The sequence below is a fragment of the Haliotis asinina genome, chromosome 2, assembly GCF_037392515.1.
Source record: "Haliotis asinina isolate JCU_RB_2024 chromosome 2, JCU_Hal_asi_v2, whole genome shotgun sequence".
Taxonomy (NCBI): Eukaryota; Metazoa; Mollusca; class Gastropoda; order Lepetellida; family Haliotidae; genus Haliotis; species Haliotis asinina.
The window spans coordinates 64,045,656-64,070,177 of record NC_090281.1 but is presented as its reverse complement, the minus strand read 5'-3'; the positions used below and the strand labels follow the sequence as shown (position 1 = coordinate 64,070,177).

Below are 24,522 nucleotides of genomic sequence, written 5' to 3'. Positions count from 1 at the left end.
AGGGGCATGCATACAAGGGTATACATACAATGGCATACATACACGGACATACATACAAGGGTATACACACAAGGGCATACGAACAAGGGCATATACAAACAAGGGTATACATACAAGGGTATACATACAAGGGCATACATACAAGGGTATACACACAAGGGCATACACACAAAGGCATACATACAAGGGCATACACACAAGGGCATACATACGAGGGCATACATACGAGGGTTTGCATACAAGGGTATACATACAAGGGTATACACACAAGGGTATACATACAAGGGTATGCACACAAGGGCATACATACAATGGTATGCATACAAGGGTATACATACAAGGGTATACGTACGAGGGTTTGCATACAAGGGTATACATACAAGGGTATACACACAAGGGTATACATACAAGGGTATACACACAAGGGCATACATACAATGGTATGCATACAAGGGTATACATACAAGGGTATACGTACAAGGGTATACACACATGGGTATACATACAATGGTATACATACAAGGGCATACACACAAGGGTATACATACAATGGTATACATACAAGGGCATACATACAAGGGTATACATAAAAGGGTATACATACAATGGTATACATACAAGGGTATACATACAAGGGTATACATACAAGGGTATACACACATGGGTATACATACAATGGTATACATACAAAGGCATACATACAAGGACATACATACAAGGGTATACATACAATGGTATACATACAAGGGCATACATACTAGGGCATACATAGAAGGGTATACATACAAGGGTATACATACAATGGTATACATACAAGGGTATACATACAAGGGTTTGCATACAAGAGTATACATACAAGGGTATACACACAAGGGTATACATACAAGGGTATACACACAAGGGCATACATACAATGGTATACATACAAGGGTATACGTACAAGGGTATACACACATGGGTATACATACAATTGTATACATACAAGGGTATACATACAATGGTATACATACAAGGGCATACATACAAGGGTATACATAGAAGGGTATACATACAATGGTATACATACAAGGGTATACACACAAGGGCATACATACAAGGGTATACATACAAGGGTATACATACAAGGGTATACATACAAGGGTATACACACATGGGTATACATACAATGGTATACATACAATGGCATACATACAAGGGCATACATACAAGGGTATACATACAATGGTATACATACAAGAGCATACATACAAGGGCATACATAGAAGGGTATACATACAATGGTATGCATACAAGGGTATACATACAAGGGTATACATACAATGGTATACATACAAGGGTATACATCCTAAAGCGGTTTGTGAGAAGCTCGATGGTTAACATGTTCGATCCCTTTCGAATAGGAGTTCATTTACTGCTCGGTGAACGGAGGCAGATATGGATAAAATGCTCGACAACATAAAATGCTTAATTTGTCCTTCATTGAAGAGTGCCTTGCATTTGCTTATGATTGTGATGATCTTTATTGAATATCGATCAGTTTTGAAATATCTGTTATTTTTAAAGTCTGTCTATATATAAACATGGGTAATCCACCATTTGTTGAAATTAGGGCACTGACTCATAAAAGTAATACTTCTGTGATTTCTGAACAATTGCAGATTCAATTTATCGTGACTGGGTGTACTCACTTCAACTAAAGATATTAATTTTGTTCGTAGAAAACACGTGAATGTGACATTATGTATTTGCCCAGGAGTACAAGACATGTACATTATGAACACTTTTGTGTCACTCAGTTTAAGCATGCTGGGTTATCTATCCCTTGAAGTGCAGATGGACCTCTAGGGGATAACGTCACAAGAGGCTGACCACCTGGCACAGGCTGGCAGTACATTCCATGATCAACCTGCAAGCTGTCTGTGGATGGAGCAGAACTGGCCGGAAGAGTAGTAGATGTAGTTGCTGTGTATGAGTGGCCAGGGACGAAATGGGCGTTGGTCACTGATTTGATCGACTGGTCGTTGGTAGTCGACTTTTTCTTGATGCAAATTCCACAGCAGCAGATTATAATTACAACCAGAGCCACCGTGAAGCCAAGAGTGTATCCGAGTACGGTTCCGGTGTTTGGGAGCAAAAAAGCTGTAACAAGGGCGAAAAGATAAAGTCAAAGTTTAAGGTCAGATCACAGTCAGGTTTAGACTGGGACTACGCATCAATAAACGGTCTACAACAAATGGTCCTTAATCCAAGGGGTTCATTGTTTGACTTGTGAAGCACTTTGGGCAATGTATTGTTATTTCAACTTGTTCACGTATTAACCGGAACACCCGTTTTGAACGCTGTTAGTTATTTCAGTTCTAACAATGTCGTCCATAATCAGAGATAATTTGAAATAAAAGAATTACTTGAAAGCGTAGAGCGAGAGTTTGATCAGCCAGGCCACCCATCCCCAACACCTCACTTTCGCCTAGTGCTTAATATCTAGAAAAAACTTTGTTCTGTTCATGAATAATAACATGGCTTCGAAACTCCATTTGCTCTGTTAGAAGAATGGCACTGAACTAAGAAAACCGCGTTCTTACGAACACATTTCAGTTCGTTGTAACCATAATTCGCTGTACACATAACGGCTAGATAATACATGAAAACAAGTGGTCGAGATAAAAAACAGTTCGTAACATCCGTCAATTCGTTGTAAACGTGGTTTACTGTAAAATCAACACAATGTCAGTCAACGTGAAAAGCACGGATGTGATCTTGACGTGAGTAAGGTTATACCTGATGATCTCAATGACATTCAATCTTCACTCTGTTCCCAATAACAAAATATTAACATACTTACGCGCTGTTCTTGGCTTGGCAGCAATGAAAGCCAACTTAAATCCAATGTATGTAGTGTAACTCTCGGAGTGGAATCGAACCCTCACGGCCATCTCTGTACTCCGTATATTTGGTCCACCATATCCACACCACTGACCGATTAAGTATTCATTTGGACCATCGACTGTGACAGGAATATAGAATATATTTAAACAAAACTGCCCATTCAAAATTAAGACACAAGAGCTTCCAAAGGCGAACATTGTTTTGGTAACTGATTCCCCTTCACCTACAACAAAATCATTAGTTATTCCTAATGACAATTTCCATAGTCGGGGAGGGAGGGGGGTTGACCCTACCCTCCCCCTCCACCATTTTGAAAATGACTCATAACAACAAAGTTCATGGTCCAGTGCACTAACGATCTCCTACGTTTTAGCCGTTTCATACATTGTATCAACCCCCAACACCTAAGAAATTAAGAGCAAGGTTTTCATGAACAATCAGAAAACTAAGAAATTTAACAAAACATTTGAACATAAGTTCGATTACTTCTTTGCATATCATAATATCATTACACATTAACTATCAGTTTCCATCCAAATGCATTATTTCACTGTATCTTATTTTAACAATTCGAGCTTAAGAGTAAGTGTTTCACTGTCTCTATCCAAGTTTGAGCAGATGGCCCGCAGCGTTTTACGTCCAAAATCAAACTGCTCTTTGCACGCCACATGCGATCTCTCTGGTTTAAGCTAGCATTTTTGACAATAATGAAGAACAATTCTGGAACGTGTCTGGAACGTCTCTGTTAACACGGTTTTGTTTGTTTGTTTGTTTGTTGATTAATACCGCACTCAGCAACATTACAGCTACATGGTAGCGGTTTGTACCAGTCTGGACCAGCGTGGCCATCGACCCATACAACTAGGATACGATAAACATGCGTAAACCAAGTCAGCGAGCCTGACCATCCCACTCCTTAGACATCTCTTTCGACAAGCATGGTTGCTGAAGAAGGCTCTAACCTGATCTTGAAGGTTGGGTTAACAAGGTCAATTTCTCGTAGAAGACTACATGCTTAACAAGAGCATATGTCCAATCGTCGAACATGGAGTAACTATCTTTAACCCAGTGGCTGAGGTATCACATTGTCGCCGTTACACCACATATCTTATGAAAACTCATTACCATTGTAGAGTTTTAGATAATCCGTACACATGGCGTCAGAAATAAGGTTGAACTCCACTGTCACAACATAGATCACATATCCCCGAATATCAGTGCTGATTGTCCAGGCACAGTTCGAATGTCTAAAATGGAAAAAAAGCGAAATTATTGCTATCAATGCCTAATGAGTATTCAAGGGAATATGGACATATTTCACTGCATTGGTGAGCATCGAAACCTAACATAGTTTCACATGAAACAAACTGTCGCGTTTTATAACTCGAGATACTTATTATTGTCAGTTCGATAAAATTTGTTAAGGAGTGTACAAACAGTTACCACGATTGGAAAAGTCGATGTGTGTCGATGACACACTGACTACCGAGATACGAGAGACATAATTGTAACCATCGAATATTTTTATTTTTTGGTCTTGTTTTGCTTTGTTGTTATTTATTTATTTATTTATTTATTTATTTTTTTTTTTTGGGGGGGGGGGGTTGTTTTTGTTTTTTTGTTTTGTTTTGTTTTGTTTTGTTTTGTTTTTTTGTTTTTTTTGGGTTTTTTTACTTTTTTGGTTTTTTTAGGTTTATATCATGATAGTTCATGTGTTTGACCGATGAAGACTGTGTCGAAAACATAGCGAAAAGAATGACATCCTGAATATAGGCTTCAACATTTCCCACAAGAAAATAATAAATAAATCATATCAAATCTGTTGAATCCCAGATACAATATTTACAATATTGATACAATGCCAATGATGTGCGAAGGAGGAAACAATACTGAATAATTTTCAAAATTAAATACAAAAAATACAAACAGGGTATGACAGACAAAAACAGAGTAAAGACATTTCATAGGCCACCAAGACTGATGATATATATTATTAATTTTTCGAAAGGTAAATAAGGTTGACAAGTAGGGATTTCGCTGGTGTTGACCGGAAATGCGCCGATCTTGTCTAGGGGTGGTTACCCTTGGACAAAAACTCCGAGGAAACTCATATCTATTGTCTGTGTAGCGTTGCATCGAGGTTGAAACGGTAAATCGTGCACATGTTAACGTCGAAATGAGAGACCACATTTTGAAGAGACACTCCATCCTCCAAACGTACGATAGCCTGGTTTCTTTTAATTTGGCTAAAACGTGGTGGCATTGTTGAACAAAGAGCAATAGACCCAACTTTTGTGCAGCCTTATACCCACCAATGTTGGTGAAAATGAGTGTATGTTCGAGTTCATGAGAAGTTAGCGCAGGATACCCACATGTTCATTGGTATGATGCGCTATGGTGATTCCTCTTTTAGATGGGCTTTTTCTTGGGGCCTTCCAAAACGCGACCAAAATTACTAATAACACCATCAGGCTTGACCATATGCCAACAACGTGCATTTATTATGCGTGTGAGTATGTATTTCCTTTTGGCATGTGCACTGGCATAGGCAAGTGTTATGTTCGCAGTATGAAATATCCCCTACTTTCTTAATGATGCATCTTCGTTTACAGTTTTCAAGATAATTCAGAACAACATAGATGCAACTGTTACGTGACGATAAATGTTACAGAAAGGGAAATGCTGAACTTCCTCGTAGATCACAATCTGGCGACAGGACATTTAGGCTAAGACGTACATTAAGAATCAGGTGGAAACCAGACACCTTTTTTCACTTGTTTGCCTTTTCTCCCATTGGAATCATCAGGCTGAATAATCGAGTGTTGTTAGAATCGTCTGGACCAGAACAATAAATGCTAAAGACGTCCTCACCCGGATCTTTCACAGATCAATGAATGTTCATAATTATTCAGAAGAGTAATAACAGGATTGTATGACACGTAGACTTTATCTGCATGAACAGGAATAGTTCAACAATTTATGCCAGAGAACAAACACTTCCAAATATGGCGTACCGGGTACAAAACTGATGACACATTAGGATCCCAACATTAACGTGAATATTACGTCACTTGCTCTTTTAAATGAACAAACGGCTTTGAGGTAACACGCGTTTTCACCTGGTACCATCGCTTGGCAGGATACACTCACATGTTTATTACAACGAGAATCACACAAGAGGCTTTACTTTGAGTAAGTATGGATAATTGTTTATGATCATGCTATTTTTTATCTTAAACAGGTAGTGTTTACTTACCGTGGATAGTACAATGGATAGTTCGGTGATTGAACATATACTGTTTCGAAATGGTCTATCACTTTATCTTCACCGCATCCTGAAACACGTGAAGTTTAGATTTCTTTATTTCAATACAGACGTGGGCCGACGGCCCCTGGTACAACACTGACTGGTCCATTACATACAAGTATATACATACTGGTACTTGCATATATGTGTTCCAGAAAATGTACACGACTATAACATATTTCAGTTGCGAGGCATGGTATGTATAACAGGCTGTGTTTTTTATCAATCGATGTTTTCAGATGACATAAGCATATTAAATTCTATCACATAACAATATTTGTGGTATTTTTTGCCATATTTCGATTATCCAACACTGTATAGATCAGTAGAAAGTGATATTCTGTTGTTAGAGTTGAGAAAAAAAATGCATGCATGTATATGCAGATATATCACTCATTGAAGTGTCTGATGATAGAAAAGTGTCATAGAATTGGTAAGAACATTGTAGGTTCACCATGTCATTTTGTTTTGATGGAACTGGCAGAATTCCCTTGGAAATTGGGAAAGTGTCACAGATAACTCCGTCACGATTTATATTTTTGTGTGAGGGAAAGGGTAAAGCAGTTGTGTTTTTTCTTCCGAACACGTCCAACAAACGGTGGATATTTTGGTCAGTTTTGTGTACAAAATGTTCATCTCGAATATTCTGTGAAGATATTGCAGTTATTCAACACATTCAAATTTTGTTTACGATTTTACTGCACTATTGGTGTAACAGGCACTCTTCGAGATGCATACCTGACGGTATCGCCTTGTATCGCAAAGTGAATTCTGCTCGCCCGATTGTGTGGAAGGTGACGGTCACATCTTTGTTGGAGCTCATGACGTTCCCGGTGGTAGAGCCACAATATCTTGCTAATTTAGCTGCATTAGCCCGTGAACCTTGAATAAATACATTTCATGATAACCATCACTCGTCAGCTGGTGAGTTATGGCGGGTGTGCTTTTATAATACCAATGATTCTGTAGCCATTGCATGTCAAATCACAACTTTGAAAATTCCAAGATTACTCCATTGATCAGTGTTATCCAAACACATTTCAAGACGAAGAACAAATGTTTGCGGAATATAGTCATTACGCTTACCGTCACTGAGGAGAAGATAGTTCACTGCACAAGAAGTTGATGCTCCCATAGACAGTTCCTCGAGTTGAACGGATACGACATTTCCAACAAGAGCAGAAATTGTCCAGCTGCAGTTTATTTTGCTAAACAGAGGATATTACAGCATCACCTCTCATTCATTGACAGATTGCACCAAACGCACGTGCACCAATTCATATATACTGAAACTCCTATAACATTGTGTGACTTCCCGTTATGAGCACCACAAAGACAATGAGTGAATACAGTTTGTTTTCGCACTATTCCATCAATATCGCGGTTTTTCATGTTACTTATCAGGGAGCAACAGGGAGCCTGTACACTTTTAAACAAGCAGGCGAACTTCATTAAAATTGAGAGATATATCGGGGTCAATCAAAATTAATGTGATGAAAATAAAGGGTGTTAAGCGAGTGCATCACCACTTCTTCCCTAAACGATGATGGGTGTATGACGTGAAATCGGCACGTGTACAATTTACGTTTTCAAACAAACAAAAACACCACCTAGAAACAGACACTAACAACTTTGTGATGCATGCTGATTGTCAAGAAAATGGTCTACAATGGTTTACCGACCCTCTTAAAAACCCATGCACGTGTATGGGGCTATTACGTTGAGGGCTGTGATGCTGAGAAATGGTGGTGCGTTCATAAGATGTCTGTCGTTGAAAAGTTTGTTAGGCGTAAGCTTCATATCGAATTTGAAAGTTCAGGTTCCCTTACTTAATTAGTACATAATGAATGCACAGTTTCCACCTATGTCTAACGATGCTGAACCGATATAGAGTTTGGTCTACCGAGTGGATGTCTAGACCAAATATAATAGAAATGGACACCAGGTTAATAAATTAGCGATATTCGTAGAGAGTTCAGCTGATTGTCTGGTTTGTACAGTGCGTCTACCGTCATGTAGTTCTCAACAGATCCTCCTACATCTTTACATCATATTTTAAGGTGCTTAAATGTCATGGTGCACTTCGGGATGCTCGACAAAATCGTGGAAAGGGCTGACATATTCCTATAACTTAGCATCTTCATGTTTTCTATAACAAGAGGCTTATTCAATTGTGGATATCTCTTGCATGCATCCACTTACCTCGTGTAGCCGCCTGGGGGGCTAGGAGACAACTGGGTCCACTTAGAACTGGCACTGAGCTTTGTAGTTCCACAACTAGGCACATATGGTGTCACTACATGAACAATATAGAAACCCAAAACTACTTTAGTCACAGCAAACCTATCCTAGTTACTTTAAACACATTGTTTTAAACAATCAGTCACGTACCATAACCGATATAATTACAGCTTCAACAAACATGATTCATTTTAGTATTAGCAATATTCACATGTAAAAACAGTTGTCAGATACAATATCAAATACTTAAAAATATTTTAAGGTTGAGATATACTAAGATCCTTACGGGACGTGCATCATTAGTCGCTGGCTCTCAAATCCATTCATTTAAAAACAGATTTTGATTAGACAACACCGACGTAGAAGAGTTAAAAATACCCAGAAAATGCTAATTTTAGTGATGCTGGAAAATCTGAAATAGTGAGTGAGTTTAGTTTTACACCGCATTTAGCAATATTCCAACAACATCACGACGAGGGACATCAGAAATCGGCTTCACATATTATAATCATTTTGGAAATTCAACCCAGATCTTGGGTGTGACAGGTGAATGCTTTAACCACTAGGTTACTCAAGCGTCCCTATGTGGAAATACGCAAGACCAGCACTGATTATTCCAGTGCATGTGAAAGCCTCAGAATGGTGTTGGGCATTATGATGTTTTGGCTATATTGCGTTGTTTCATAGTTCCCGTGGTTTTAGTGGTTGCATGCTTGCATGACGGATGCCACTGGTGGAGCCGGATACTATGGAATCACCTGGTACCGTCACTATTTGATACTGATTCAAGCACACATCTTCATGTTGTCATATAGTTTCTTGTGAATGTGAACTTTTGTCGTCTGTCAAACGCCCAAATTCCAGAAGAACCCTATCAATAGAGCATTTATGTTCAATTCAGTATTAGGATTTTAGGTCTAATTATTCAGGTTTCGTTAAAGTCACCAAAACACATTTCTTCAGGTTTATAGGAATTCTGGAGTCTCAATTGTTTTTATACCTGTGGTTGTTGTTAGGAATCTTCCACTTGTGTATTTCAAAGAAAAGCCTCTCCTTCTTGCAGAGCCGTCGGTGTGAAAGGTGACGGTCATGAGGTTGCTGGAGGCAATGACGTCCCTCCCCGTAGAATCACAATATTTACCTAGAGCAGCAGCCTTAGACGACGACCCTTTAATGCAAATATTTCGTGAAAATCATTCCTGCGTTAGTGAGCTCTGAATTCCTATTATATAAGACCAAGATGCGCTTCAGGTGTCAACAACAATCATGACACATTCACCTCTTCAGTTGTGACACATAAGTATAAATGAAGGGAACGTGAATGTCATTTCAATTACATTCGCCTAAAAGGTTAAGCATTAATCGATTTCAAGATATCGTAACACGTAAGGCAATAGGAATGTCTTCATTTGAAGCACACTTGCAATGGTTTAGAACGGACTTACCATCACTGAAGAGAATATACTCAGTGTCACAGGACGTCGACTTTTTCACATCAAGAGATTCAATGCTGACTTTTACGTTATACCCAGTGGATGCAGATATTGTCCATGTGCATTGTAGGTTGCTACAAATAGAATCAGAATCAAAATCAGCTTTACATCAACACACAGCATCATGCATTCATGTGTAAAAAGAACTTTCACTGGACAAAATATGTACGATTTTAATGAACGTCTCGGTCATTGACTAACGCTGTGGGATTTGTTCGTCTCACTTCCAGCATTTTCCCGGGTATATTATGGCTGCTTTTACCTGACTAAACCTGCTATTAGACAAAGTATTCACCAACTTCCACATGTATTCTTAAACACCACGTATATACATGACGTGACACACAACATATCTAGAGACAGTCCTTTCAACCATAACATAAATTCTCCTCAACTACATTCAGTCTTCAATACACACAGTAAAACCTATATGTCTACATTCGGATTCAAGATTCAAATAATTCCAATTAACCTTGCTCACAGGCGCCTGTACTGTGATGTTACTTGGATGTTACTTTGATAGGTGCCAGTAGGATAGGTCTACTGGATTGTAGTAAATGTAATTGTGTGGTGTCCTTGTCTTGTTTTACAGGACCCGTGAAGGTCCCGGGCTAGAATAGGCCTTTCGCAACCCATGCTTGCCATAAAAGGCGAGTGTGTTTGTCGTAAGATGCGAGTAAAGGGATCGGGTGGTCAGGCTCGCTGACCTGGTTGACACATGTCATCGGCTCCCAATTGCGCAGATCGATGCTCATGTTGTTGATAACTGGACTGTCTGGTTCAGACTCGATTATTTACAGACCACCACCATATATCTGGAATATTGCTGAGTGTGGCGTAAACCTATACTCACTCACTCACTCACTTGTTTTACAGGTGAAATGTTGTATTAATTCTACTCAGTTGACACTTACTAGTAATAGGATGAAGGAAAGCCGGGTGAGGTCAGATACCTCTCTGTATCGGGTGAGGCGCGGAGATCTGTTGTTCCACAAGTGAAATCTGTGACAACATTGAACAAAAGTGAAAATGTACAATGACGAAAATTAATATACTACTTCCGAAATGGACGCTTAGAACATTAAAGAAATATTAGTTAATGTTAGTAGTGTCTAAGCCTGTAACACAGATAAGGCAGAGCATGAAATGCCCAATAATGTCCAACACGGTTCCTCACGAGCTGATGCAGCTTGAATTCATGTTAATAATTAATTTTATCACAAAGTTAATATATAATTAAGCACGAGAGACTGATTTCTCAGTTTGAGTTTTTCGCTGCTGCAAAAATATCATTTTGACGGGACTATTACATAATTCAACAAAGTTTTCCCTCTCGTATCTTGATCAACAGCAAATTATACGGGTGTGTCAATACATACATTTTATGAAATATATTTGATCATTCAAAAACAACTACCAGGGATCGAATTTTCCGAATGAAATAATGTTTACATTTGATTAAACAAAATTGGAAGCATATAACGAACAGGATACTGTGTATATGTTATCTCGTGTCAGAGAATATGCCCTCTACATATATATACTGTAAAAAAACACTAAGGGATCACATAAAAGCGCAAGTGTTCCTGTATTTTGTTCCAGGTGTCTCCAGATGCTATGTGATACAATGCTTGTTAAGAAACATTGTAGAAAAAATAAAGGAACAATTGTGCTTTCATGTGATCCCTTATTTCCCCCCTCAGTATATATCAGACGACAGCTAATTAGCAACAGTGAGACACTAAATGCCAAACTGTGTGACCTTTAACACAGAAAAAGACTTGAAGAATATTTAATTTACCATTCGAGTACTGCAAACGAAAGCCTTGTCCTGTGACGGAACTCTCTGTGTGAAATATAATGGTCATATAGTTGTCCATGCTGATAATCGGAATGAACGGGTCTTCACAGATCTTTGCCAGTTGTGTGTCATCAGTCGCAGGGCCTTAAATATGATATTTATTAAATAAGGAATGGAATATTTGTGAATACGGTGTGAAAGTAGATTCAGTAGTACATTGAGATGGTGCGTTCAGTCAGATGATGATCACTACACGATGTAACTAATAAACCTAGCATTTTTCTTTTGATTTTGCAGCTTATATCTAAGTGAAGAATGTGATAACTGGGGTGCATTTCATTTAGAAATCAACAATAGCTATGCACATATGACGTTTCTACAAACCGTTTGCAATTGTCAGAGCAATTATCTAGATACCTCCGTTGATGATAACTGATCTTTGTGCTTAAAATTACGTAGTCAGTTTCGTAGTCATGGCCATGGCAATTTGTGAAACATCGCAAGATTACGTAAGCGTTATAATAACGTTTTCACGTAGCCAAGAAACAAGGTTTATCCGAATTGCTCCACAGCAAACCACCCTAACCACAAGAGACAACGGGCACAATGACTGGATTGTAAATCAAGTGCTCGGGACAGTGCTTCTTACATCCTTCACTGGTTTGAGTATTTATGAAAAGAGTATTTATAGCTTGAATAATGCAGATTGCTATGCTAAACATGCCTATACATAATATACACAATTATAAGACTGATAGGAAAGGATTGTCATATATTCAGAAATATTTACATATTACGGCTCCAACTATCTAAGTTTGAATGAATTTAATTGAGTGAAAAGTTACCTTCTGAAACAACACATTGTGTAACATATCCAAACCATGCATGTTATGAAAATGGAAATGATTTATCACTACAAAGGGATTTCAATCATATTATGTATCAAATTTGACTGTTTACGAAACAACAGTTCTCGACTCTCTTCGATTCTCTTCGCTATTGCCTAATCACATTACAGACAGATGTCATTGCCTCACACCAAGAAATATGTGCAATGAATCACTGTAACATTTACCTACCGTCTGTAAACAGTAGATAATCATTCAGACATGATGGCGTTGTGACCATACTAATATACAAAACGTCAACATTAACGTTTGTTCTAAACGGCGCAGTGATAGTCCATTTGCAATCCAGTCCACTGCAAATACATCAAGAAAACCAGCGTGGATGATCCTGCCCATACAGTAGTAAGATTTCTGTAAGAAAACTTGTCGAATATCAATGGCAAAGTCATGATAATCTGTGTAAACACTGACCAGCAACCAAACAGGTGTCACAGTGGCTTGGTAATATGGTTGATGGATACCGTGGTATCCCCGTTGATAGATGCTTGTTATTACAATCGCAGAATAGTCTGGATAAAAACTCTACCATGCCAACTACTGCCAACAGCGTTAAACAGCCCACTGGTATGTCTTTGTCCATAGGTATAACATAGGTATTTGAAAGATGGGGACGACATTAGGGACTAAGGGGATGAGCACTGTTGTTAACTCGTTCAGCCAACACAGTCAGTTTTCATACACAGATCAAGGCATGGTTCAGATTCTCACATTTGGAAAATATCAACAGTTGTGAAAAGCAAGCAACAGGAGCGTGTGCGTGGCTTGAATCTGTATTTCGACTAATCTCTCTACAGTTATTTTGAAACACTTTCTCGTTGACTTCTATTTCTTTGCCTTAATTATTCATATCAACACTTTTTGTTTCTATTTCTAGTCCGAATAGCACCAACATTTTCTTCCATAGTTAGTATAACAAGTAACGCATGGCATTGTGGCTTACGGTGTATTATTGTCTTTGTGAACGGTGGTATAACAGATCATTGTGACAAAGGAAACTGTGTTAACTACTCTACTGTAACCCAAACACAGCTTTTCCCCATGCAAAATAATTTGGATACACATGTATGCATGTGTTCTTTATAAAAGGGTTACCAAGAGAACCAGAGTATATATTCAAGAGAATGCATAATGTAATTTGTTGGGCTTTTTTATTTCGATGGTGTACTAATAACTATGTTCTTTACCTGTGGTGGTTTGAAGGATAACCAGGGGAGACAAGCTGTATTGGACTCGGACCTGCTGGCAGCGTCACATTGCACGTCGTTTCTGACATAGAAGACAAGGCATTAAATATACAGTGATAATACCATCTGGAAGGATGGGTGGATGGGCCATTAGCTGTATGCTTGGGTGGATGAGTGGATGGATGAGTAGATTTCAGAGCTGGTACTGGCAATCTTCAATCAAGAGTTGTTATAGACTGATCAATACGGGGACATTCACAGTCTCTGTATATCGTATTGTATTTACCAACGCACAAGTAGCAGTCTGGTCTAGCCTGTACAGTGTATTTCTCCCCTGATGGGATTAGAGTCCATTCTGAGGAGGAATTATTTAATATTTTAGAGAATGACATCATATGTTTAAAATCACATTTTCCAAGCTGTGAGGATGTTATTGAGGTCGACTTTAATGCTCGCACTGGTGATGGTAAACTACCAGATTTTATCGAAAACGATGATATACCCTACCTGACCATCGATAATGACATGGAGTATAATCAAGACGATAATCTACTACGCACGTCGCAAGACAGAGCTCTCAACAAGTGTGGTTTCTCTCTGTTAAGTTTTTGTCAATCAACTTCACAACGGATTTGTAAAGGTCGGATGTGTTCAGATGCTGGTGTTGGTAAAATACCTTGCTTCTCTAATGTCGATTATGGTTTATGTAACTTAAAGCTTTTCTGTTTATTCATACAATTTGATGTATCAAATGAAAAAGAATGTACCCATTTGGCTATAATCTATTCGTGAGCCTTCAGCAGTTTATGTGACTGTCGTCGTGATAATATCACAGACCGTCACAACCATGTTTGGTACGACCGCTTCCATGGTGAATATGTAAACTTGTGGAACATTCTTGAGGACTCAGTTAAGAATGATTTTATCAACCAAATTAACTGCAATGACGTTGAAAGTGCATTAAAATGTTTTCAGAATTTGCTTGAAAAGGCTCTGGGAAACCCAGAAACTCGTGCGACAGAACTAGAACTACGCACAAGCACAGTGATTGGTTCGATGATGACTGTTTACATGCGAGACTGGCACCTCGTCAATTGTTGCGTGCATTTCATGGAAGCAACGACGAATGCAACGAATGCGACCGACTGAATTTCATCTTAGCACGGACACACTACAAGGAACTCTGCCTTCGAAACACTCGGTCCAGAGCAATACTAGTAAACGTTTCTGTTCTTTATTGAGACCGAAGATACAATCACAGCCAGGAACCATTACACCACATGCGTGGGTCGCACTTAGAAGAGCTGTTTAATGACACAAACTATGGTCGAGGTGAACTCTGCATTCATTCTGCAAATGATTTGGAATAACTGACATGCCCATTGATGAAACTATTGATATTGACAATGGCCTTGATCATGTCATCTCTGTATCCGAAATTCAAGATGCAATTTCAAGTCTGCATTGTGGGAAAGCCCAAGGCTGCAGAGGCGTCCCGATGGATTTTTTAAAGTATGCTCCTGTGCAATGTTTGAACATTTTAGGAGTACTTTATAACATGATACGTATTGTCCACTGGTGTTTATCCTCCTCAGTGGACACTTGGAGTCATCATTCCTAGTGCGAGTAATAATCCAGCAAATTTTAGGCCAAACACTTTACTTGAGGTTTCGCGTAAAATCTTTCCTAAAATCTTATGTAACATACTGCTGAAGTGGACTCATATTCAAAAGTGTATTATTCCTGAACAGGCAGCTTTAGTAAAGGCTTTCAAACGTTTGATAATATTTTTTTGTGATTGACACCCTTAGTAATAACTATTTACCACTTTGTAAAGGTAGACTTGACTGCGCTTTCGTAGATCTGAAATCAGCTTTGATCCCGAAAGATACTGTTTCAACAGGCTCTGAAATTAAGGCTTTTTCCTCAACCAAATGTGCATAATGTTCATAAATTCCCTATGAAAATGTTACTTCATATCCTTGATGCTAAACTACTGCCTATACTATTAAATGGCTCAGAAATATGCGACTTCCATCCTTCCAAAGATACTTTGAATGTCCATGATAAATTCTGCAAACTCATATTAACGTTCTGTATCTAATGTAGTTGCGAGAGATGAACTGGGAAGATACTTATTAAAAGTAAACCAACATTTGAAAAATAAATAAGTAACTGTATTAGTTACGTTTATTATGTCAGAATGGAAACAGTATGGTACATACCACCTACCTATATTAGTATAACCGAGCTGAAACGGGTCTGGGGTCTTGGACACTTATAGTTCTAAATTTCTTATGTTCCTATGGATTTGGTGACATTTGGAACTTGCAATCTTGCACTCATTCTATCAGCTTTCAGAACACGATGTAACGATATTGATAATCCGTTTCTCTTTGAATCGCTTGACAAACTATCTTCACAGTATCTTTATAAAAGCAATTATGTTATCCCATGAATACGAAACTACTTACATGCTGTGAACACTGATGCATGTAGGATTACCCTTTCAAAGTTTCGTGCATCCATAAGGGATCATATGATATCACAGGGTAGGACATTAGGCATACCTAAAAGTGAAATACTTTGCCCATTTTGTATCATCCCAAGTGTAGAAACAGAATATCATGTCTGTTTGGTTGTGTCCATTCTATAATGGCCTTAAAAGAAATTTCTTGTCAAGTTATTGTTACCAGTCTCCATCAGAGTGTAAATGTACACTCTTTTATTACCACCCAGAATACTTCTATTCTGTCACAGCATCTGCAACATACTGGTTAATATTTTGTAAAATGGGCCTGTTGTCTGAAAAATAAACTACTATAAATAGTAGGAGTCTAGAGGCTGTTCACGTTATACAAACCTGGTACAGCTTTGTACATCATTTTGAATCCTTTATGGTTGGTTCCGCCATCGGTTTGTAGACTGACGCGCATTGTATTCCCACTGCTGGCAAAGACGGGTTGCTGGTGACCACAGAAGGTACCGAGCTCATCGGAACCTGGACAAAACGTATGGCTAAATCCTAACTAGATATGGACTAGATTTGTGTTTAAATACAAAACTAGTTAAAACTATTCTAATAACAAAACATTAACTGCCACAGAGAAAATTCAGATATGAAGCAACACGCGAACCAAGTGTTGCTGGTATGTTTTGCTACAGTAACTCATTAAAAATATCTGAAAAGAAACTATTCCGCTATATTCAGGTGAATTTGGAATATGAATATAAAATTTACTGCTTTATATATTTGACATCATTTACTATATGTGAAATCCCCACGTCCGTCTGCATTTCACAGTGTGCACAGAATTCCACACATACACACGGACACGTGTCTCCATAACAGACAAGGCATGGCAACATGGAGTAGCTGAGGGAACCTAATATTAGAATTAAACACGATGCTCCGTTACTGCTCTATCTTACTGCTTTTGTAACAGACTCAAGCGGAGGCTGCTGGTCATAATAATATAGAGTCACGTGTTAGTGTTAAAGTGTTCATTCATGCGACATTGAGGTTAAACACAGCGTTATGAACCATATTTTACAAACGTTGTGAACAAATGGGATTTACATTACAAGAGTATGCCGACTGTAGAAGCATTACGTGAATGGAGATATGGTAAGCTACGGTTGTAAGGAACTCAAGACGTCCTCGAATTTAAGTCGTTACAAGCGTAGTTGGTTTTACACATTTCAGTTAAAAATATACAGTGAACAATTCGACATATTTTTACGGGAACGCAGTATATTGCACACTATTCCATACATCATTAAATGCAGGTTTTCTCAAATTTTCGACAGTATTTGTGCCCATGTTATAAATGGCATGTGTAGTCACTCTAGCCTCTTATTCATGTAATAAAGGACGTGTTATCCCTTCCGACCTGCCTGAAATCGATAACTGAAACTTCGACGCGAACAAACTTTGACTTCCAAACAGAAAACACTTGCCCCCATTTGAAATGTAATCAACTGCTCTGTACATCGAAAACTGTCCCACGCGGTTTTGCCGGTGTTTGCCAAACTGTTTTCAATCACAAATTGCTTGTATGATTTGGTCTACGACTGATGTCTGTCTCCAAAGAGGGACATAACTCGCTTGAAATACTGTTGGAAGTGGCGAAAGTCAATTTAATGCATCGTGGTATTCATTCATTCGAACTTTTAAATTTTATATTCTTTCTTCTAAATAGGTTTTATGGTAGCTGATAGTATATTGAGAGAAATGCATTACGTCTTTTTAGAGAAGTAGAGTGTGAAATAGTGCCTTTAAGCCGTCATAATGTAGGATGTTGTATTCCTCAACTGATAAAACATGTATATTTATAATTACCTACCGAAAATGAAATATGATTATGACAATGAGATCAATCTTTACTTACCGTCCTGACTGTTACAAACAGTCACATAATCTCTGTCACAAGTTCCAAATGAGTTGTAGTTCTCAAGTACCGAATCTATTGTGGACAATAGAATAGTATGGTTTCGTTCTGCTGTAATAGTCCAGATACGTGCCAGTGCCCTGAAACAATAACAGTTTGTTGAGGAGAGTTGGGGAAATCAAACACAACCAACACGATGAAATCGACCTCTGTGAAAGAATGCAGCTTGATGGTTGACTTGTTGTTTAACTCTGCATTCACCAATAATCCATCACTAAGGTGGCGGTGAGTAAATGCTTGAATGTGGACCCTATAATCTAGTGATTACCATGATGAACATCGATCTACCCAATACTGGTATATGATCACACGTGCCAACCAAGTCAGCCATCCCGATCCCGTCAATCGCCTTTGTACAAAACATGGGATGCTGAAGACCAGTTCTAACTCGGATCTTCAAGGCCGAGAGAGTGCAGAAGGAGCTCTGCTACGGTGTTCTTTCGTCTAACTAACGGCACAGCTTCAGTGCGTTATTTGGACACAATGCATAATTCCAATTTCCTTTGTCACTCGGTGTAGCTGCCATATTTCTTAAAGCGGTCCAGTGGACATCAGGTTGATCGTAAGTAGCTCACGCTTGCCGTAAGAAGCGACTACTAGGATCAGGTAATCAGGCTCGCTGACTTGGTTGCCTCATATCACCGTATCCCAATAGTGTAAATCGATGCCCATTGCTGTTGATCACTGGACTGTCTCGTCCAAGCTTGATTATTTACAGACCAATGCCATATAGTTGAAATATTGGTGAGTGCGGCGTAAAACTAAACTCACGCACTTATACACTTGCTTAAAGCAGCATAGAACCCAAATCATCACGCACTCGTGCATGTACATGTACTTATTTTGCAACATACTTAAGAAGCATTGTTCATTGTGCATCATTTGGCAGGCTACACAAAATGATATATATATATATGTTTATATGTAACAGCTGGTGTTGTTACTATCGGAATAGGAGATATGGGTGTTGTAGACTAAGTACTAGACAACAGACTCAGAAGTTGAGTCCAGTACCGAGTCGTACAATCAGGTAGACGGGTCAAGCCGGTCTGACCAAGTGGTGTCACATACTTTTCTGTCAGGGTGTGAGTGAGTGTGTGTATGTGTATGTGTATGTGCATGTGTATGTGTATGTGTATGTGTATGTGTATGTGCATGTGCATGAGCATGTGCATGTGCATGTGCATATGTATGTGCATGTGCATGTGCATGTGTATGTGTATGTGTATGTGTGTGTGTATGTACATGTGTATGTGTGTATGTGTATGTGTATGTGTGTGTGTATGTACATGTGTATGTGTGTATGTGTATGTGTATGTGTGTGTATGTGTATGTGCATGTGTATGTGTATGTGTGTGTGCATGTGCATGTGCATGAGCACGTGCATGTGCGTATATGTGTACGTGTATGTGCATGTGCATGTGCATGTGCATCCGCATGTGCAAGTGCAAGTGCATGTGCACGTGCATGTGCGTGTATGTGTACATGTATGTGTATGTACCTGTGTATATATATATATGTATGTGCATGTGCATGTGCATGTGCATGTGTATGTGCGTGTGCATGTGCATGTGCAGGTGCACGTGCAGGTGCACGTATGTGTATGTGTATGTGTATGTGCATGTGTATGTGTATGTGTGTGTGCATGTGCATGTGCATGTGCATGAGCACGTGCATGTGCGTATATGTGTACGTGTATGTGCATGTGTATGTGTATGTGTATGTGTATGTGCATGTGCATGTGTATGTGTATGTGCATGTGTATGTGTATGTGTATGTGTAGGGTGTGTGCCCACCACCCTCCAGCTGTAAATCATGAATCTATATGATATTCGAGTTAGACAACGTTAGTGGTACACATGTCGGCGAAGTGCTACAACAGTGAAGTTCATATGCCATTTTAGATAAACCTATGTTAACCGCTGTAATAAGCAAACACGCCCGCCCAACCTCGGATCTGTCAATGATCGTCTCCTGCCGTACCGAAGGATCGCATAGCAAGTCTGCACGGTCAACTGCTATGCCAGAAAGTCGTGGAATGTGCACGCTTACGTAGAAAACAACCACGATCAGATAGATCAGACTCCAGTCTGTATTTCTACTCGAATATACAGATGATATTCTTATCAAAACTATAATACTGTAATTAAATAGAATCGGATCATTTGGATAGGTCCTTGAAATCTACTCACGGGAGGTCAGTGTTCGGGTATCCAGGGGACGTAAATGTCTTCCCGACAGATGTTGCCACGAGACAACCGCCACAGCTTGAATCCCCTGTGTGTGATAAGGACATTATTCGAAAGTTTCAAAGACCTTAAGGCTAGTTGTAGTCTTTAATGATTACTCATTCAAACGTGTCATTTAGGAATCCAGAGTACTGATTTTTAATGTGACCTCAAATTAGTAGACAAACATTCTGTAATGTAAATCCAACATTTTCAGTAAAATTTCAGACCTTTTTTTTCTGTAAAATATAAATTAATGCCGAAACATATACATGCAACCTAGTACTTCATGGAGAGCATTAAGTGTATTTCCACAGATATTGTATCTCGACTGAAAATAGTAGTGAACAGAATGCGTCTGAGTATTTATGTTGGGAATCGAACCCGTGTCTTCAGCGTGACGAGCTGACGAGTTCACCATTCATTAAGGTATCCTACCGCTCCATGTAAGCATGAAGGAACACCGCGCTCAGCCACCTTACACATAAAGCTGGTCATGTCTTCTATAATCCGTTGGTCACTGTCATTGGATTCAGAACAATATCTTCTAGATTAACGGATAATAGCTCTATTTTCACAGCTGAAGCTAACACCATATTAACGGCTCTTAAATATATTCAAAGATACCCTAAACATAAACAGTACATAATCTTTTCAGACTCTCTTTCTTGCCTTCAGAGCATTCAAAATATTTCTTGTAAACATCCATGACTTTTAATTGAAATTATAGAATTGTATAATAATCTTGCTACTGGCCATACGACATCGTCTTCTGCTGGTTACCCAGCCATGTAGGTATTTCTGGTAACACAATGGCCGAAGCACTCAACAAATCTGTGACACCTCTTCTTAATCCATACTCTGATTACAGAGCTAGCATTAGAACTTACATCCGTGATCTGATGCAGAAGAAGTGGGACACCTAAGTAGGTATAAATAGATCACATGAAATATAACCGTATATTGGTTACACCTACTTGGGCTGTCAGTCCAGAATTGGAGAGGTTATTTTAAGACGATGCCGTATTGGCCATACTAGATATACTCATGCATACCTTTTAAAAGGTGAGGATCCTCCATTTTGTATCCCTTGTGATGAGAGAGTCACGGTCAAGCATATTCTGCTAGACTGTGTTGAGTTCTCCATCATAAGGGATAAGTATTTTACTATAAAAACCGTTAAGGGTCTTTTTAACATAGGCAGTGCTCATTTACTTATTGTTTTTGTTTAAAGGAAATTGATTTCGTGGTTGAATTATGAGTAACATGTTCTGTAAATAGATGTATTTTAATGATTGGTAGTTTGGATTAGTAACTTGAATTGGTGGCTGTACCCTCAAAGGGGGTTGAAGGATTGTAAAATTATTGTCCTCCTGAGAGGGTACGTAAGTACAAAAACTTTCAGGTCTATGTGAACTTACCAGGCTTTTTAAACGTAGAATTCTTGTTGTTTTAATTTTGGCTAACTTTTCCGACACTCGCCAACAGCTGAAGGGATGGTGTAAATCCAACTGGGTCCATGTAGGAAGCAACGGTACTGTAAGTCCTCATGGTCTCTAGTGTGGGGATGTACCTTCTATTGTTGGCGATCTATGGCCTGGTATTATATTGTATTGTCTAAATAGTGATATTAGTTTTTACTCTGCATGCTAGTTTTATTTCAAATTGTGATCTTCTAGTTCTTTTACTGTCCTTCGTTGATTTTTACAACATGCATAGATTTCATTTAAATGTTAAATGTTCTCGTCACGATATAGCTGAGATATTGCCGATGTGACGTTAAATATTAACTCACTCACTCACTCTATAACCTTTGCAAACACTCTACAAAACACGGGGACCTGAACAAGAAATTCGCAGACAAATTCAAGGCACACAACAATTCCATTGTCTTATTCCATTCATAGAAGTAGTTTTATCAATCGTCAGTGTAAAGTAGACTTTGCCTAGGTATCACACTGTAGTGACAGAACTATGACTGACATGCTCACAATGTTATGTGATCATTTTGCTTTAGGTTTGATTTGAACAAAAACATGATTGTACAGATATATCTACAAATACTCTGAACTTTTATAAGCATGAACATTAGAGTCTACCAACGTCTCTATTTTATAGGTTTCGTGGCCACCAACTGTGCCATTATTTAAACATATCCTTGTAACATATGAAATGACCTCGATGCTAACTCGAGGCTATTTCAGATTAGGGATGAACAAGATACCTAATGGCATGTTATATTGTTGTGGGACTGGGGGCGTACGATTCCTCATTAAAGTATTTATTCTAGTTAGTACGTTATTTATCGGGTTGAATTCCACCCACGATTCGGAACAACCCCGTTGGAGGCTACTGCCAGAACAGCTATTCAACCCAATAAACGAACTAGATTCTGATATTTACTGAAAAATGTTAATATCAACTTTTAAAGTATATTACACTTCACCCCTTTCTAAATGGTGTTGTGTATTCAAGGCAGCTGTCGGGAGGAGATTGTCAGCTACGTGTGTTTATTACCCAGTGGAACTTCGTCAGTTTAGTCCATAACACTCATGTTGCGGTGGGTGGCCTAGTGGTTAAAGCGTTCGGTCATCACGCCGAAAGCCCGGGTTCGATTCCATACATGGGTACAATGCAATATGTGTACCCATTTCTGGTGCCTCACGTCTACCCACCCCCGGCAAGCAGCGAAAGAAAACCCATTCATGAACTTTCTGACGTGTACAGCAACAAGCACTAAACCTAACGAACCCTTCGGGATCAATAACATGTGTTTGTGAAGATAAAAATAATTCGCAGTGCGTTCTCCTCATCAGATATTTAGAAAATGATATTGTAACTTAAAGGTTTTCGAGAATGTAAAGCATCTTCATATACTCCGAACAGCAAAAGAAACGCAACATTGTCTTTTTGTCAAGTTTCTATGTAGAAGACATTGACGCTTACTTTCATGCGATTACATTTTTCGAAACTTGTTTTTCCTTCCATGTCCACCATATGTACAAGTTTTCAAACTTTAGCGGTTCCTATTTATCGAAAATTAATAACACCCACAGTATATAACACCCACCTGAGCATGAGACGAGCGATCCCAACAACAAGGCACACACTGAAAGGAAACAATTCATATTCATAATGGCTTGTCTCCGCCTATTTGAGCTGTTATTGTAAATACACACGTCAGTATATATATTGAGTGTCAAGATGAAATCCGAGCTTTGCCCTGATTAGATCCCATGTGAGAAATAGGGCTATCAGATATCATTACTATTTGAGTGATAAACAGGTATTGCCTCAACACACAGCAATATCCCTACATTAGATACCGATGACGTTCAACGACCTTTGAGACATTTTATAGCTCACTCCCACATATAGCTGATGTGCAAATACATGTACCATCCCGCGAGCTCACGTTTGTGATTCATGAGAGCAATGACTTGATAATCTGTGAGTGAGTATTGGAGCGAGTTTAGTTTCACGTCACGCGTAGCAATACTCTAATGATCGAGTCTGGCCCAGACAATCCAGTGATCAACAGCATTGATCTACGCGAATGGGATACGGTGACATACATACTGTGATGTTCCAATCATTTTTAGTGCCTTTACCATCTGTTCAATAGAATCTTCAATGACTTAACAATTTGAATGTGACAGGTTTGCATATCGTGCATGGACGTTTGAGATGGATTTGGAATGTGCACTGCTGCTGATCTGAACAGCCACACTGTGAAGTTCGTGTTCTCGGATCAAAATTGATCTTCCTCATGGTATCTGATATTACGGGTGCAGTTATTGGGAAAGTACTTCATGCCAAGGCTTGAAAAGATGCATCATCTGTATGTGTGTTTCTGGTGCAAAATGCCTAAATCGCTGGCAAGGACGGTTCATTCCCTTAGGTTCCCGAGTGGTGAATCGATTTCCAGTAGTAATGTTTCTTGGTGCCTAGGTCATGTTTCTATATCAATATTGAAACTACATTCACGCATTCTGACCCGTGAAGGTCCCGGAGTAGAATAGG

General features: G+C 38.9%; 1 protein-coding gene across 1 annotated transcript; it reads right to left on the bottom strand.

Moving 5' to 3' along the window:
* Positions 1 to 1,726: 1,726 nt before the first annotated feature.
* LOC137274135 (CUB domain-containing protein 2-like) lies at positions 1,727 to 23,633 on the bottom strand. Its single transcript, XM_067807149.1, has 17 exons — positions 23,570 to 23,633; positions 20,464 to 20,548; positions 18,212 to 18,351; positions 16,684 to 16,821; positions 13,821 to 13,902; positions 12,808 to 12,929; positions 11,729 to 11,872; positions 10,842 to 10,929; positions 9,880 to 10,001; positions 9,435 to 9,602; positions 8,396 to 8,489; positions 7,280 to 7,401; positions 6,932 to 7,075; positions 6,143 to 6,221; positions 4,012 to 4,133; positions 2,843 to 3,004; positions 1,727 to 2,139 (listed from the first exon to the last, which is right to left on the bottom strand). The coding sequence occupies exons 1-17, from the start codon at positions 23,631 to 23,633 to the stop codon at positions 1,793 to 1,795; spliced, it is 2,223 nt and encodes a 740-aa protein (XP_067663250.1). The 3' UTR covers positions 1,727 to 1,792.
* Positions 23,634 to 24,522: the final 889 nt, after the last annotated feature.

Coding starts and splice junctions, on each gene's coding strand:
- LOC137274135 (XM_067807149.1), bottom strand. CDS start 23,633: ATGAATATGAATTGTTTCCTTTCAGTGTGTGCCTTGTTGTTGGGATCG. Junction 11,873..12,807: donor TTATCTACTGTTTACAGACG/GTAGGTAAATGT, acceptor ATCATATTTAAG/GCCCTGCGACTGATGACACA. Junction 3,005..4,011: donor TTATCTAAAACTCTACAATG/GTAATGAGTTTT, acceptor TTCCTGTCACAG/TCGATGGTCCAAATGAATAC.